Source organism: Pleurodeles waltl, chromosome 12 (assembly GCF_031143425.1).
Source record: "Pleurodeles waltl isolate 20211129_DDA chromosome 12, aPleWal1.hap1.20221129, whole genome shotgun sequence".
NCBI classification, from domain to species: domain Eukaryota; kingdom Metazoa; phylum Chordata; class Amphibia; order Caudata; family Salamandridae; genus Pleurodeles; species Pleurodeles waltl.
Genome location: NC_090451.1, coordinates 699,057,474 through 699,071,278, shown reverse-complemented (window position 1 = coordinate 699,071,278; position 13,805 = coordinate 699,057,474). Strand labels below are relative to the sequence as shown.

The 13,805-nt window shown below is 44.8% G+C and overlaps 1 protein-coding gene across 1 annotated transcript in view; it reads right to left on the bottom strand.

Annotated features, from left to right (window-relative positions):
* Positions 1-13,805, bottom strand: part of LOC138266895 (IgGFc-binding protein-like) — a 169,982-nt gene that overhangs the window by 109,803 nt on the left and 46,374 nt on the right. Inside the window, exons 14-21 of the mRNA XM_069215627.1 lie at positions 12,688-12,852; positions 11,861-11,958; positions 7,704-7,782; positions 5,353-6,870; positions 4,215-4,402; positions 2,999-3,140; positions 1,652-1,893; positions 1,414-1,562 (exon numbers count right to left, since the gene is read on the bottom strand). Of these exons, the coding sequence (XP_069071728.1) occupies positions 1,414-1,562; positions 1,652-1,893; positions 2,999-3,140; positions 4,215-4,402; positions 5,353-6,870; positions 7,704-7,782; positions 11,861-11,958; positions 12,688-12,852 (2,581 nt within the window). The remainder of the gene's footprint in view (positions 1-1,413; positions 1,563-1,651; positions 1,894-2,998; positions 3,141-4,214; positions 4,403-5,352; positions 6,871-7,703; positions 7,783-11,860; positions 11,959-12,687; positions 12,853-13,805) is intronic.

Genomic DNA, 13,805 nt, shown 5'->3' with positions numbered 1-13,805 from the left:
CATTATGTCAATCATGGGATGAAACGGGAGAAATAAGTACAACCCCCATGAGCATGCGGGCATCAGGCAAAATCCGGAAAGCTGATTGGAGTCATGGTGTTTAAACCGGAAGTAGTGCTGACCATGTGAACCAACTTCACCTGTGACAAAGTGTCACAAATCAATACGTGAACAAAAAATGTGATTTAAAAACTCAAAATGAGTATGGAGTAATGAGGCTACCGCCTCGGTATCCAAAACACACCGCTGTCAGAAGGAATCTGACAGCAAAAGACGACAACATGTCAGTGCGGATTACTCATCGCTTGTAACGTGTCCAGCGAGGGAGGCTCTGTTCCGCTTCTCAGGGTGCTAGAGTGCTCCGCAACAACTCTTTGTCTCCATCCTTGAAGCTCCTGACCATCGCCGTATGTTTATCAGGAGATGTGTTACCGCCGTCTTGTAATTTACTGGCGCTCGCCCTCTGAGCTAGGAACAGATAACGTTACCGCGTGGGAATTCATAATCCTTTATTCTGGTGGACTGGGCACTATTTTGATTGAATGGGATGACAGCGCTCGTGTCAGCACCTTGATTTACGTTGTGTGAAAATGAGACTTGTTTTGCTGAAATTACTATAGACAGCATCTGGCGTTACCATGCATGTTGGCTGCCAATGGAAAAGGGACATTACATGCAATTCAAACAGTGAGTGTTGGGGAATGATCACTGCTACCTGCATAAAACAAGGTGAACAAAATGGTGCTATGCTAAAAAATATGCGCCATTTATTTTGTGAATTACATTATCTTATTCCTTTGCCATCTTTAACAGGGGTTCAGTAGTCTCCTTGGAGGTGGTTCTCCCCTATGAGGCAAGACACCTTATTATGTTCAATTCATCGAAGAGCAGCGTAGAAGCTTGTGAGCGGACGAGGTATCTATGTCCCTTCTCGGAATCAAAACTAAAGATTATTTTCTTTACAGGTCTCCTTCCCAGCTATTCCCTTCCCTTCCCTTCCTTCCCTCGCTTGACCACCTTCATCTTCTGTGCTGTAACAGCATCAGAACTGAGGCTGTCAAGGGGTGGACTTATTGAGCATCGAGCCGACCCTGAGGGATTGATTACGCCAGCGTTATTCAAAGGGGATGTCACAGACACCTGCAGCACAATAATCATGCTGGGGTGGTGATTTGCATAGAGTCTTGGTTAGTGAGGTAGGGATCATTTGATGACCACTACCAAGAGAGATAACAATTCATCAGGTTGTTGTCTTTGTTGTGTAAGTGTGCGGTTTGCGCTCCTTCAAAGCACTTTCTTAAGTAACGACTTGGTGAGCCAGCTGGGTTGGAAGATACAAAATAATCATGTTTCAGATAAAAATCTCAGTTCTGTTAAGAAAAGCCAAAGATCTCCTGGTGCCATATTACTTACTCGCTAGTCACTTTAACGTCTGCATAGTGGTTTCCATCATATCGCACAACCAGGCCGAAATCAGTCTGCACCACCATGTACTTCCCAGAGGAGAGGACGGACAGCCCGGGGGCCGGATTGATGGGGATGTTCACTTTAGCTCCATTCACCTGAAAGTAACCCAGAATGAGCACTGGTTTCATGTCACATGGATGCTGTAGCTATGACAGCCATCGATGGTGGCATCTCAGTGCATTACCTGTACGATCTTATCCTTCAACAGGGCCACCACCACTCCGTAAACGTCCACATAGATTGCCTTGATATATGCCACGGTCAACGTGTTCCAGCGATACTCATTGGAGGCATACACAGCAAATGGGGTCTGGCTGGAGTTACACGGCTGTGCCAGGACGTAGGTGCAGTTGCCATGGAAGTCATACTTCCTCTTATCAAAGGTCGTATAATGGGGATCACCGGACACAACACAAGTGGATGAACCTAAAATGGTAGCGAGAAAGAAATAAGCTGAAATGAGCTTACAGGGCAAAAGAACACTCTCTCTCTCCAAACAATACAGCCTTTTCATCAAACACCATGTGCGTGTCACCCTACCCCACTGACACAATCAACTGGCCAACACGTCAGAGCAAACACTACATTCTGCACTAACATTAGCACTCCGTCCTTGCCAAATACAACTGGCAGACATCCCTTAAAAATCCTATAGTGCAATGCTTAAAACCACACGGCAGGTCTCTTTATTCTTCTGATGAGCCTAACTTTCCATTAATAAAGCTGAAAACTACTTTAAGAATCTGTTAACACACTGAATCACCCCTAAAGCCCAACTTTTGATCATCATTCTCCCAGCTACCAGTTATTAGAAAAAAAGGATGGTCTACCTTTACATTTCACTTCTCCAGGCAAAGCTATATACAGATCACCCTCATTTTCAATGACATAATTAGAGGATCTCTGAAAACACTTAGAAAGACACTATGGGTCGGATTTAGATTCTGGAGGTGGAAATACTCAGTCACAACCATGACGGATATCCCTATCCACCGTATTGCGAGCTCCATAGCATATAATAGATCGTAATAGGCAGGACAGGGTATCCTTCACATTTGTGACAGAGTATTCCCCTCCACCAAGATCTAAATCAGGTCCCTATGTTTGTTCACAGATGTCAAGAGAAAGACAAGAGCAAGACCAGACCAATGAAGCAGCGACCGACAGCCTTACACTAAGTTAGGACAATAGTGCGTGTGAGGCCTTCATCCCACCCCGTTCTCTTGTAGAAGTCTGGTTCCCTCCTTCCTGCTCCCCGGTTACACTTTTAACTCATTAGATACTGTATGATGCGTCCACTTTCTATTTCACAGGTAACCTCTTCAGTTTGATATATTGATATCTTTCAAGTATTGCCCTAGTCTTGTCTACTTTAAATGCACCCCTTTTCCTCTGTAACTCTTGCATTTGGCTTGCCCAAGATCCCCCATATCAACTATGAAATTTGACCCCTAATAAAAACATTGCTGGCATCCCACTTGTGGATTCCAAGACCTCCTTTATCTGGCAGACAGGGAAACAGCCCCCTTACCTTTGGGATAGCAGCTGGGGATCCCGTTCACCTCCTTGCAGTACTCCGTAGGGGAGCAGCTATTGTTGGTGCACTGGAGAGTGTAGTTCCCCAAGCAGGTACAGACCTCAGAGCAGCCTTCCCCCCAGATCACCTGGCCTGGCTGGAAATGAGCAAAGACATGCAACATGGAAATAAGCGTTACTGTGATTAAAGCAACCCATACACATCCCATCACTTGCCTCAAAATATTTTCTGTTAAAAAAGCAGCCCAGATACACAGAGCACATAACTCACATTATAAAATACTACTATAGAAAAAGTCCATACACACAGGGCATGTTACTGCAGAACATGCTTGCAGTCAGAGATGCAGCAAACATTCTAAGGCTACTTTTCTCACCACAAAGCAGGGGCACTGATAGCATGCAGAAGTACAGGCTGAAAAAACATATTTTGCAAAAACATCCCCCAAAGCATAGAATACCAAAACCTTGACATTAGTGAAATATCCTCCTATCAACATAGACTTGTAGGTTGTGGATCAGAATGTTAAGGTCAAAAATATTGATCAACAAAAAATTCTACTATCAATAGTTTTGTCATTTGATGTAAAAAGCTTGATATTCTCATAGTTCACCAAAATCTATCAGCCTGCAAATGATACAGCTACCGTGCACTTGATTACAAAAAGGACAGAAGGGGAATTAGAAAAGTAAACAAGCCCAGTTCTAATACATATATGGGAAATGTGTCTGGCTGGGTTTAGGAACTGAATGCAGGTAAAAGTCTTGGGGAGAGAGAAATTTATGCACAGGTGCAATTTTGGTACTGCATATTTTTTAGCGTTTCTGCATAAATGGTTCTGCAGTCTATGCTGTCAGACGGAAACTTTCCTGTTGTAGAAGCAGCTTATACAGAGACTGGCTGAAGCTCGCTTCAGACCGGGCATTATTGTTTAAGTAGCCTGTATACACAGGACATGACACTTAAAGGTAGGTGTTATTGTCAAACAGCCAGAACCCTTAGGTCACATTCTGCGCCTCATAGCAGAAGGTGTTCTAGAAGATGCCCATATAATCACTGAGCATGACACTAAATGCAGGATAAGCACCTTAGAAACAGCCAAGGTGACTATGGCTATCTGTCTCTACAGGGTAGACCCTGTGGCATAAGTGCCCCACATACTATGATTAGCAGGTGTAAGCTACCCTCACACACAGACCATGCTGCTCACCTCATAGTAGGTGCTGTTGTAGAAGCAACCACACCGGCTCACTGGAACACATTTTCCTCCTTGCAGCAGAAAACCTGGATCACAGACACAGCCGGGCTGGCAAGGGAGGCTGCAGTCGTTCTCTGGTGCATCGCATCGAGGCGGGCACGCCGGCCCACAGGCGTTGTAGTGAGAGTTTGGTGGGCACACTAGAAGGGCATGAAATAAAAGCTGTGAGGATGAGCGCTGGAAAGAGCTATTAAGAATGACTAGCATCAGTCAGCACTGACCACAACCCTAGAGGGACAATTTTGCACAACTGGTTTACAGCACAAGGATGGATAACCACAATTATGGTAAACTGGTTTACATGGCAGAAATGTGGTCCACAGCTTACGCCAGCAAAAGCGAGGTGGAAACCATGTTAAAATACATACGCAAAATATATGATGCCTTCATACCTGAAGGCTATTCCCTATGTATTTTCCCACAACTCTAGACCCCCAGGTGATGCAGAATATAATAATGTTATTACCCCTGTATGATAATACCTCCAGTTTCAGGCTAGGCCTCTCTAAGAAAATATATATCCATGTCAAAGCCATACAATTGCACTTTCTCTGCTTCCACAGTATAAATTGGCAAAATATTGCACAAAATATAATTTGACTCCTCGAGGTTCAGATTGTACCAGGTGTGATATTTTACACCTATTCGGAGGTTTGAAAAATAACTTGCAGATTTTGATGCTAACCTAACCAAAATCCATATGTCCCAATAAATACAGTACTCTTTAACCCTGTTCAATTCTGGCAAGTTAGATCTGCTGAAATTTGATGAGGGGTGAAGGCTTAATGGCACCAACGCCGCATTTGAACAGGGTTTAGAAAACTCAGGTCTATTTGTAATCAGGGCTGCAGTAGGCTAAAATAATCATCTGGTTACACAACCAGGGGATTTACTTTGGAAGGAAAATAGAGACTTCAGTTGGAAGTGGGAGACCCAATGTCCAACTCCTTTACGTGGCATTATGTGGTGGGGATATTGCAGAGTGCCTGGACAATTCTGAGAATGAGAGTTAATATTGGGGTACAGGACAAAAGTAAACCACCCACGCATCAAGGAGAAGAGATTTTCTTTCTCATATAATGTATATTACCTGTTGTTGTGGTCTTAGGAGCTGTCGCAGTTGTTGTTCTAGGGGTTGTTGCTGTTGTTGTTCCGGGAGTTGTAGTTGTTGTGGTTGCAGTGATCACAGGAGCGGTGATTGGCGTCGTAGTTGTCCCTGAAGCTGTAGTTGACGGTGTTGTGATATTTGTGTTCACAGGAATTGTGGTGGTTGTGGATGCAGGAGGTGTGCTTGTTGTTGTCCCACTAGTTGTGGGTGTAGGAGTTCTAGTTGTTGCGGTCCCGAGAGTGGCGTTTGTTGTAGTCTCAGAAGCCAAGGTTGTTTTTACTGGAAGAACCATGGTTGTGGCATTTGGCGATGTTGTTAGTGTTGTCATCACTGGAGTTGTGGTAGATGCAGAGGTTGTGATTGCTGTCCCTGGAATTTTGCTAGTGGTGGTCCCAGGGAATGTTGTGTTTAGAGGTACAGTGGTAGTTGTGGACCTGTGAGAAGTAGCTGTTGAGGGGGTTGTAGTAAGAGCAGTCATAGGAAGGGTGATTGTTGCATTTGAAGGAGATGTGGTTACTTTGGTCCCAACAGTCATTGCAGTTGCACTTGTTGTGGCAACAGGAGTTGTGGTTGCTATGCTGACAGTTGTAGTTGTTGTCATATTAGGAGTAACTGTTGTTGTGGTGGAAAATATGGCTGTAACTGTAGTGTTTCCAGGTGGAGTTGATGCTGTCGTCCCAGGAGTTGTTGCTGTTGTGGTGGTGCTTGGAGGTTTGGTTGTTGTGGGAGATGTGGTTGTTGTTGCATTGACTACAGGGGCAGTTGTTGCTGTGCCCACAGGAGGTGTAGTATTTGTGGTCACAGTTGTTGTGGTTGTTGTTGTATTAAGAATAGTTGTTGTGGTGTGAAATGTGGTTGTAGCTGTGGTGTTTCCAAGAGGAGTTGATGCTGTTGTCCCAGGAGTAGTTAAGGTCGTGCCTAGAGCTTTGGTTGTTGTGGGAGATACGGTTGCAGTTACATTGGATACAGAAGAAGTTGAAGGTGTGGCCGCAGGAGTTGTGGTTGTTGTGGGAGTTGTAATCATAGTTGCAGTGGTGACAGGAAGAGTTGATGTTGTGGTACTAGGAGTCAGGGTTGTTGTATTTGCAGGAGTTGTGGTTGTTGTGGGAGTTGTAATCATAGTTGCAGTGGTGACAGGAAGAGTTGATGTTGTGGTACCAGGAGTCAGGGTTGTTGTATTTGCAGGTGTTGTGGTTTTTGTGGGAGATGTAATCATAGTTGCAGTGATGACAGGAAGAGTTGATGTTGTGGTACCAGGAGTCAGGGTTGTTGTATTTGCAGGTGCTGTGGTTGTTGTGGGAGATGTAATCATAGTTGCAGTGGTGACAGGAAGAGTTGATGTTGTGGTACCAGGACCCAGGGTTGTTGTATTTGCAGATGTTGTGGTTGTGGTGCGAGATGTGGTTGTTGCAGTCCCAGGAGTAGTTGTGGATCGAGGTGTAGTTGTCGAGGCAGTCACAGGTGTTGGTGTGGTGCTCGGTGCCACCGATGGGAGGATTCCTGGTCGAGAAGTAAAAAAACATTCATTATTGAGAATTCATTATTTTATTTATAAGGCACATACTGCAAGCTTCTAGGAGCTTGAAGATGGTAGCAAAATGGAAAAGTGGGAAAGGATGCCAATTATGAATTGCGTGGATATAATCCTGGCAAAAAGAGATTTAGATCTCCACGAAAAGGGAAGAGAAAGGGTCAGTCCGATTTCTGGAAGAAGTGTACGCTACAATCTAGGGCCCAAAACAGAGAACTCTGATAGCACGGGCAATTAACTATGGACCTCAAAATTTGAAGGAGAGTCTGAGTACTTATCTCAGTGTTTACTTTGAAGCCCACGCCTGGCGCTTTTACCACAGATATATTCAAGGTGTGCCATGTAGACATTTATAAATTAAATATAACACCTTGAAAATGATTCTCTTACAAATTGTATATGCGTTTTGAAATAAGATATTTGCGATTACAATTAGGCCGGCTTCTGTGTTTTTACACTTGCCTGACTCAGGTCACTTAGCAAGCTAGCAGTTCCTCAACCAGGGCATAGTCCGATTTGGCTAGTGATCGGTGTACCCCCTACACCTTCAGGGTAGACTGTGTTGACATACTGAGGCGCCAATGTTATCTGGCGTAAACGTAAATAAAAGGACCAAGATAACTATCCAATATAGACTTAAAAACTTCACTTGCCATCTCAAATAATGCCTCATTAAGTGGCCTTTGGGCAAAGGGGATGAAAGGAAATAGGGTGGGTGGAGGTGGAAAGTTTATGCCCATCTTGGGAAACAGAGTGTGGATTAATAGCAATGGAGGGACAGTAACATCAAGGTTTTTTTTACCTTTACATGGACAGATTTCGACGCTATCCACTGCTATGTCTGTCCCAGGTTTCTCTCCGAATACTCCCTCTATGATGAACTGTATGCAGAGAAAGAGCAAACATTAGCTGAGAATCCAGGTGAGAATGTTCTTCCTTGCCCCATCCCTAACCTTTGCACCCTGCATGATCGGTGCACACAAAACAAATTTATAAGGTGACCATTAACATTGACATTCTCAGCATGACTGCATGTATGTGCTCCGTTGTCATTAGACACGACACTGACCCTGTAATATAATGCGGTAAGAGCATGTACCACCTGCTGGTGACTGCAGATGCACCCCGAGACTGTGACAACACATTGCAGAATCATTTCAAAATGCATTTTAAGTTATTCATACAAAATCGAGAATTTCATTTCAAGTTGTGTTTGCTTTTTTATTTGACTTTTTCATGTTAATGTTTTCATTTTCTGTAGCAGATTTTACAATCATTGCTCAACCAAACGTATTTCGCGACTTTGCCTTTCTCCAGGGAAGTGAGAAGCCTCTTGGTGCAATTTAGTCTGTAAGCCATATCCATGTTAGGCAGCCTTGCCTTGCAAATCACTTACACGTAATATCTGGATCATTCCACATACATAGAAATCATTAGTACTTTCTTTACTCTGCATCGTAATATACAAATTGAAATACTTCATGGATAACTTGCATTGTGCTTCCATCAAGTACTGCTCCCAGAGTTTGAGGGTGTCTAGTTAGTGGTGTACTGTCACAAGTACTTGCACTGCAGTCTGGATTACACCTGCAGTTCAGTTTTTCCTGGAGGTCTGTGGTGCTAACTAGTGCAAACACTGATTCTACCTGGAATTTGACTTGACCTAGGTCTGTTTCTTTACCTAGTAGCGTGGATAAATAGTAGGGGGTTCCATAATCGGCTTCGGGATCGAGCACCCTACAATTGTACTGATGGGCAACAATACTATGGTCAGTGGTCCAGGGCCTTCCTAAAGACATTATCTAACTATTATAGCGTTATTATCCAGGTCTGCGTCTCTTTCTAGCACGCAGTACTGCTGGACGACCTACAAATGGCCAGAGATGTTGACAGTGTCAAAGTTCAGATTCTATTATATCTATCGGAGGCATTCGACACTGTCCACCATAATCTGGTAATTCAGGGACTCTGTAAAGGCAGTGATGGTGAATTGATGGCCATGTGGTCCACTTCCTTTCTTTCTGTTAAGCACTCAAATGGTGTCTCTTAGGGCCAGATGTATCAATGGGTTTTGCCCATTCTGTGTCCATGGGAAAATGCGTTCGTACATATGGCCCTTAGTCCCTTAGCCCTTTTCTTTCCACGTCCAAGCCGCTAAACTGTGGTGTGTCTTGGGGTTCGGTCATCTCTTGCCACACCCGTTTACTAGGTATGCGAGATCCACCTCCACCATTATTTGATCTCATGTGCTCCTGCCACACACTCATGCTGATGACACACAAATATTGTTTAAACTCAGCAGCCAGCTGGGTAAGGGCTGATCACTCCAGCGTTGTCTGTCTGAAGTTGCAGAATGGATGGGACCCTTTGCCTAAAGATGAATGTGGACAAAACAGAAGTTCTGGTCACTGGTAACTCTTCTTCCCGTTGGGACTCTACCCTCTGGACTTCTCATTTTGGTCAGCGCCCTCCTCCGTTAGACTCAGCAGAAAGCTCTGGAGTCCATATTTAATATTTATACTGACGGACTTCCAAGAGTCGCTGTCAACCCAGTTGCACCTACTTGATGTGGACGCTCACCACATACTCCATTTGTGGTCTGAGGCCTCTCGTCATCTGCCAATATCTAGAGCCACTGGCTCCAGGCTTGAGTATTGTAACAGTGCTTAATTAAACCCCAAAACAACACTAATGCAGAGAGTTCAAGAAATTCAACATACGGCAGCTTGTATAGTCTCCTCAGCTCCTCACCATTGAATAGTTACCCTCTAATAAAATAATCTCTTCACTAGCTCCCCATTCACACCAGCACATCCTTTAGGATGCTCACATCGTCCAACGAGCACAGCATTTGTCAATGTGTAAGAACACAGACTCCCTCCAAGACTCTTCACTCCACCACCTACAAACTACTAGTCATTCCTAGATTCAGAGGAGCGCGCAAGGGTGGTCGGGCTTCCTCTGTCTCTGCTCCGAAGCTGTGGAATACGCTTCATCTCAGGTATACCTCTTCACATCCACTCTTTAGGTGCAACTTTAAAACCCTCATTTTCAGGCAGTGCTCTGGTTAATCGTCCAGGTACAATTGTTTGGAATCAGTGTGCGCTATGAATCACTTATAACAGAACGCAACACAACATAACAAACAAATCCAGTATTACCACGGTCTTCATAACATTTTATGAATAAATAGCCTAGCAGTTTATGTAGTAATGAACTGCCACCTAGCAGTTTATATAATAATAAGCTGTCACTTAGCAGTTTATCTAGTAATGAGCTGCCACCTAGCAGTTTATGTAATAGTGAGGCGTCACCTAGCAGTTTATGTAATAATGAGCTGTCACCTAGCAGTTTATGTAATAGTGAGCTGCCACCTAGTAGTTTATGTAGTAATGAGCTGTCACCTAGCAGTTTATGTAGTAATGAGCTGTCACCTAGCAGTTTATGTAATAGTGAGCCACCTAGCAGTTTATGTAATAGTGAGCTGTCACCTAGTGGTTTATGTAGTAATGAGCTGCCACCTAGCAGTTTATGTAATAGTGAGCTGTCACCTAGCAGTTTAGGTGGTAATGAGCTGCCACCTAGCAGTTTATGTAATAGTGAGCTGTCACCTAGCAGTTTAGGTGGTAATGAGCTGCCACCTAGCAGTTTATGTAATAGTGAGCTGTCACCTAGCAGTTTAGGTGGTAATGAGCTGCCACCTAGCAGTTTATGTAATAGTGAGCTGTCATCTAGCAGTTTAGGTGGTAATGAGCTGCCACCTAGCAGTTTATGTAATAGTGAGCTGTCACCTAGCAGTTTAGGTAGTAATGAGCTGCCACCTAGCAGTTTATGTAATAGTGAGCTGTCACCTAGCAGTTTAGGTAGTAATGAGCTGCCACCTAGCAGTTTATGTAATAGTGAGCTGTCACCTAGTAGTTTATGTAGTAATGAGCTGCCATCTAGCAGTTTATGTAATAGTGAGCTGTCACCTAGTAGTTTATGTAGTAATGAGCTGCCACCTAGCAGTTTATGTAATAGTGAGCTGTCACCTAGCAGTTTAGGTTGTAATGAGCTGCCACCTAGCAGTTTATGTAATAGTGAGCTGTCACCTAGTAGTTTATGTAGTAATGAGCTGCCATCTAGCAGTTCATGTAATAGTGAGCTGTCACCTAGCAGTTTAGGTAGTAATGAGCTGCCACCTAGCAGTTTATGTAATAGTGAGCTGTCACCTAGTAGTTTATGTAGTAATGAGCTGCCATCTAGCAGTTTATGTAATAGTGAGGCGTCACCTAGCAGCTTAGGTAGTAATGAGCTGTCACCTAGCAGTTTATGTAATAGTGAGCTGTCACCTAGCAGTTTAGGTAGTAATGAGCTGCCACCTAGCAGTTTATGTAATAGTGAGCTGTCACCTAGTAGTTTATGTAGTAATGAGCTGCCATCTAGCAGTTTATGTAATAGTGAAGCGTCACCTAGCAGCTTAGGTAGTAATGAGCTGTCACCTAGCAGTTTAGGTAGTAATGAGCTGTCACCTAGTAGTTTATGTAGTAATGAGCTGCCATCTAGCAGTTCATGTAATAGTGAGCTGTCACCTAGCAGTTTAGGTAGTAATGAGCTGCCACCTAGCAGTTTAGGTAGTAATGAGCTGTCACCTAGCAGTTTAGGTAGTAATGAGCTGTCACCTAGCAGTTTAGGTAGTAATGAGCTGCCACCTAGGAGCTTATGTATAAGTGAGCTGTCACCTAGTAGTTTATGTAGTAATGAGCTGTCACCTAGCAGTTTAGGTAGTAATGAGCACTGTATACTGTACTCAGTGCTGCACTAATATTATCCACTTAACGCCTTGTAATGTTGCCACGGCCTCCGGCCCTATACGTCATCATAACTCGGTGCCTGTACCCTTGTGGCACCTGTCACCGTGCACAATGTTGAAGACCAGTATTGCTCGGATATTAGTTACTGCAAGCGCTCCCGGATTACCGTGACATTGGCGCTGCTGGAGTAGGGCACTACAGCCAACTTCCACTCTCTTCCTTGGTTGCCCGTCAAGGTGAATAGGGCGTTTCCAGGCGCTCCACCTGTTGAGACAAGAGAATTGAATAAGGTTGACATTGTCAATATTCACAGCCACGTCACATGACACTGAGCCACCTGCAGGCCTCCTGAGACATCAGAGGTGACTGCCCGCGAAACTGAGCCACCTGCAGGCCTCCTGGGACTTTAGGGGTGACTGCCCGTGAAACTGAGCCACCTGCAGGCCTCCTTGGACTTTAGGGGTGACTGCCCATGAAACTGACCACTTGCGGCCTCCTTGGACTTTATAGGTGACTGCCCTGTTTCTATCTAGCCTGTGATGCCTGCAAGTAGCCCCCGTACACAGAGTCCTGTCTGCCACGAGGAGATCTAGGGAAAATGCAATCACCCGGGCAGACTCTCTCCCCTGAAACTAACAACTAAGGCCTAATACCAGGTATTATCGTTTGACAATTTCAGACCATGTTAGGAAACTCTGAATCGTGTGAAGGAACCCCAGGTAACTGACACTACTGCTGTACAGTGTTTTGTGATAAGCACGTGTGGTGCATATGTTACACAGGACTGCCAATAACGCGACACCGCATGGCTGGAAGTCTTGTGCGCTCATGGCATGAAGTCACCTGGTTCCCCTGAAAAGAGGAGTCAAGTGCTGCGCTGTAACCTCTGGGCGAGGCAGGAGGCGGGCCCATTCTGTCCCTCCACTCTGATAGGCTGCGAAGGCCCTACCCCGGATGTCAAACAAGGATACCTGTGGCTCCACCAGGCCTTACCTGCCTCACTGGCGTAAACACTGATCCTCACAGAGGCCGAGGGTCCGTACAAGAAGTATCGGAAGCGGAGCTCCAGGCAGCCGGGAGAACTGTGCGAGGCGCTCACAAGGGTCCCCTTCTCGCCAGGACTTCCCCATCCTGAATCCATTAGCATGTAGAGACCAACTGGAGAGAGACAAGGAACAGCAGATTTAATTAAGTTTAAAAAAGGCCCAGGAAATAGGCATATCATACTAACACAACATATGGAATGCTGAGGTTGTGTGATCCAATCAGAATGCCTGGAATGCTGCAAATTCCCACAATTGTTTGTCTGCACTTGGTGGGCAGTATTGAGGTTCAAGAGGCAGACACAGACAGAGGGTGTGTGTATTTGACTCTGTTGGGTTTCATTAGGTTGATGTGTGCTAACAGCCTTACTGCCCACACTCAGTCTTGTGATACCCATTAATATGTGTCTTTAGCTCGGGTTAGGTAAATAATTGCAGGATGGGAAATCGACATCAGTTAAAGCCCTTTGCAGAAAGCATCCCCCTGTGTTAATGCCCCGGGTAGAAGGCAATAACAATTAAACATGGCCATCTGGGCAGAGAAAATGTGTCTCTATTGGCTGCACATCTTTAGAGTCACCATTGCAGCCATGCCTCTGTATGTGGTATGTCTAGGATGCTGTAGGACTGGCTGGCCTATATTTATGGTCCAATAATCTGCAGAAGGAGATAAGCAAGAAAAGGAGGGAGAGCGAGAAAAGAACTGAATATCTGAGTAATGCGGAAAGCAGGACGAAGAGTGTCTAAGAGAGAAAAATATTTGAGGCGGAAGAGAGAAGGAAGGTAGGGTTGGGGCTAGATCAGGATGGAGAAAAATAGGTGGGTCGTTGATTACTTGGTAAAAACGGTAAATGAGTGGAAAGAGACTGGAGGAGGCGGGGCTGAGGTTAAAGAGGAAGAGGGTAGTGGAGGAGGGGAGGACTATATATGAAGAGAAAGGGCAGGTTAGAGAAATGTTTGAAAGGAAGATGGATGAAGAATGGGTGAACAAGGGCTGAAGAGAAAGGAGGGGACAACAGTAGAGTGGAGAGCGGCAATGGTTGAAGAAGAGACTGCAGAGGAGGAGCG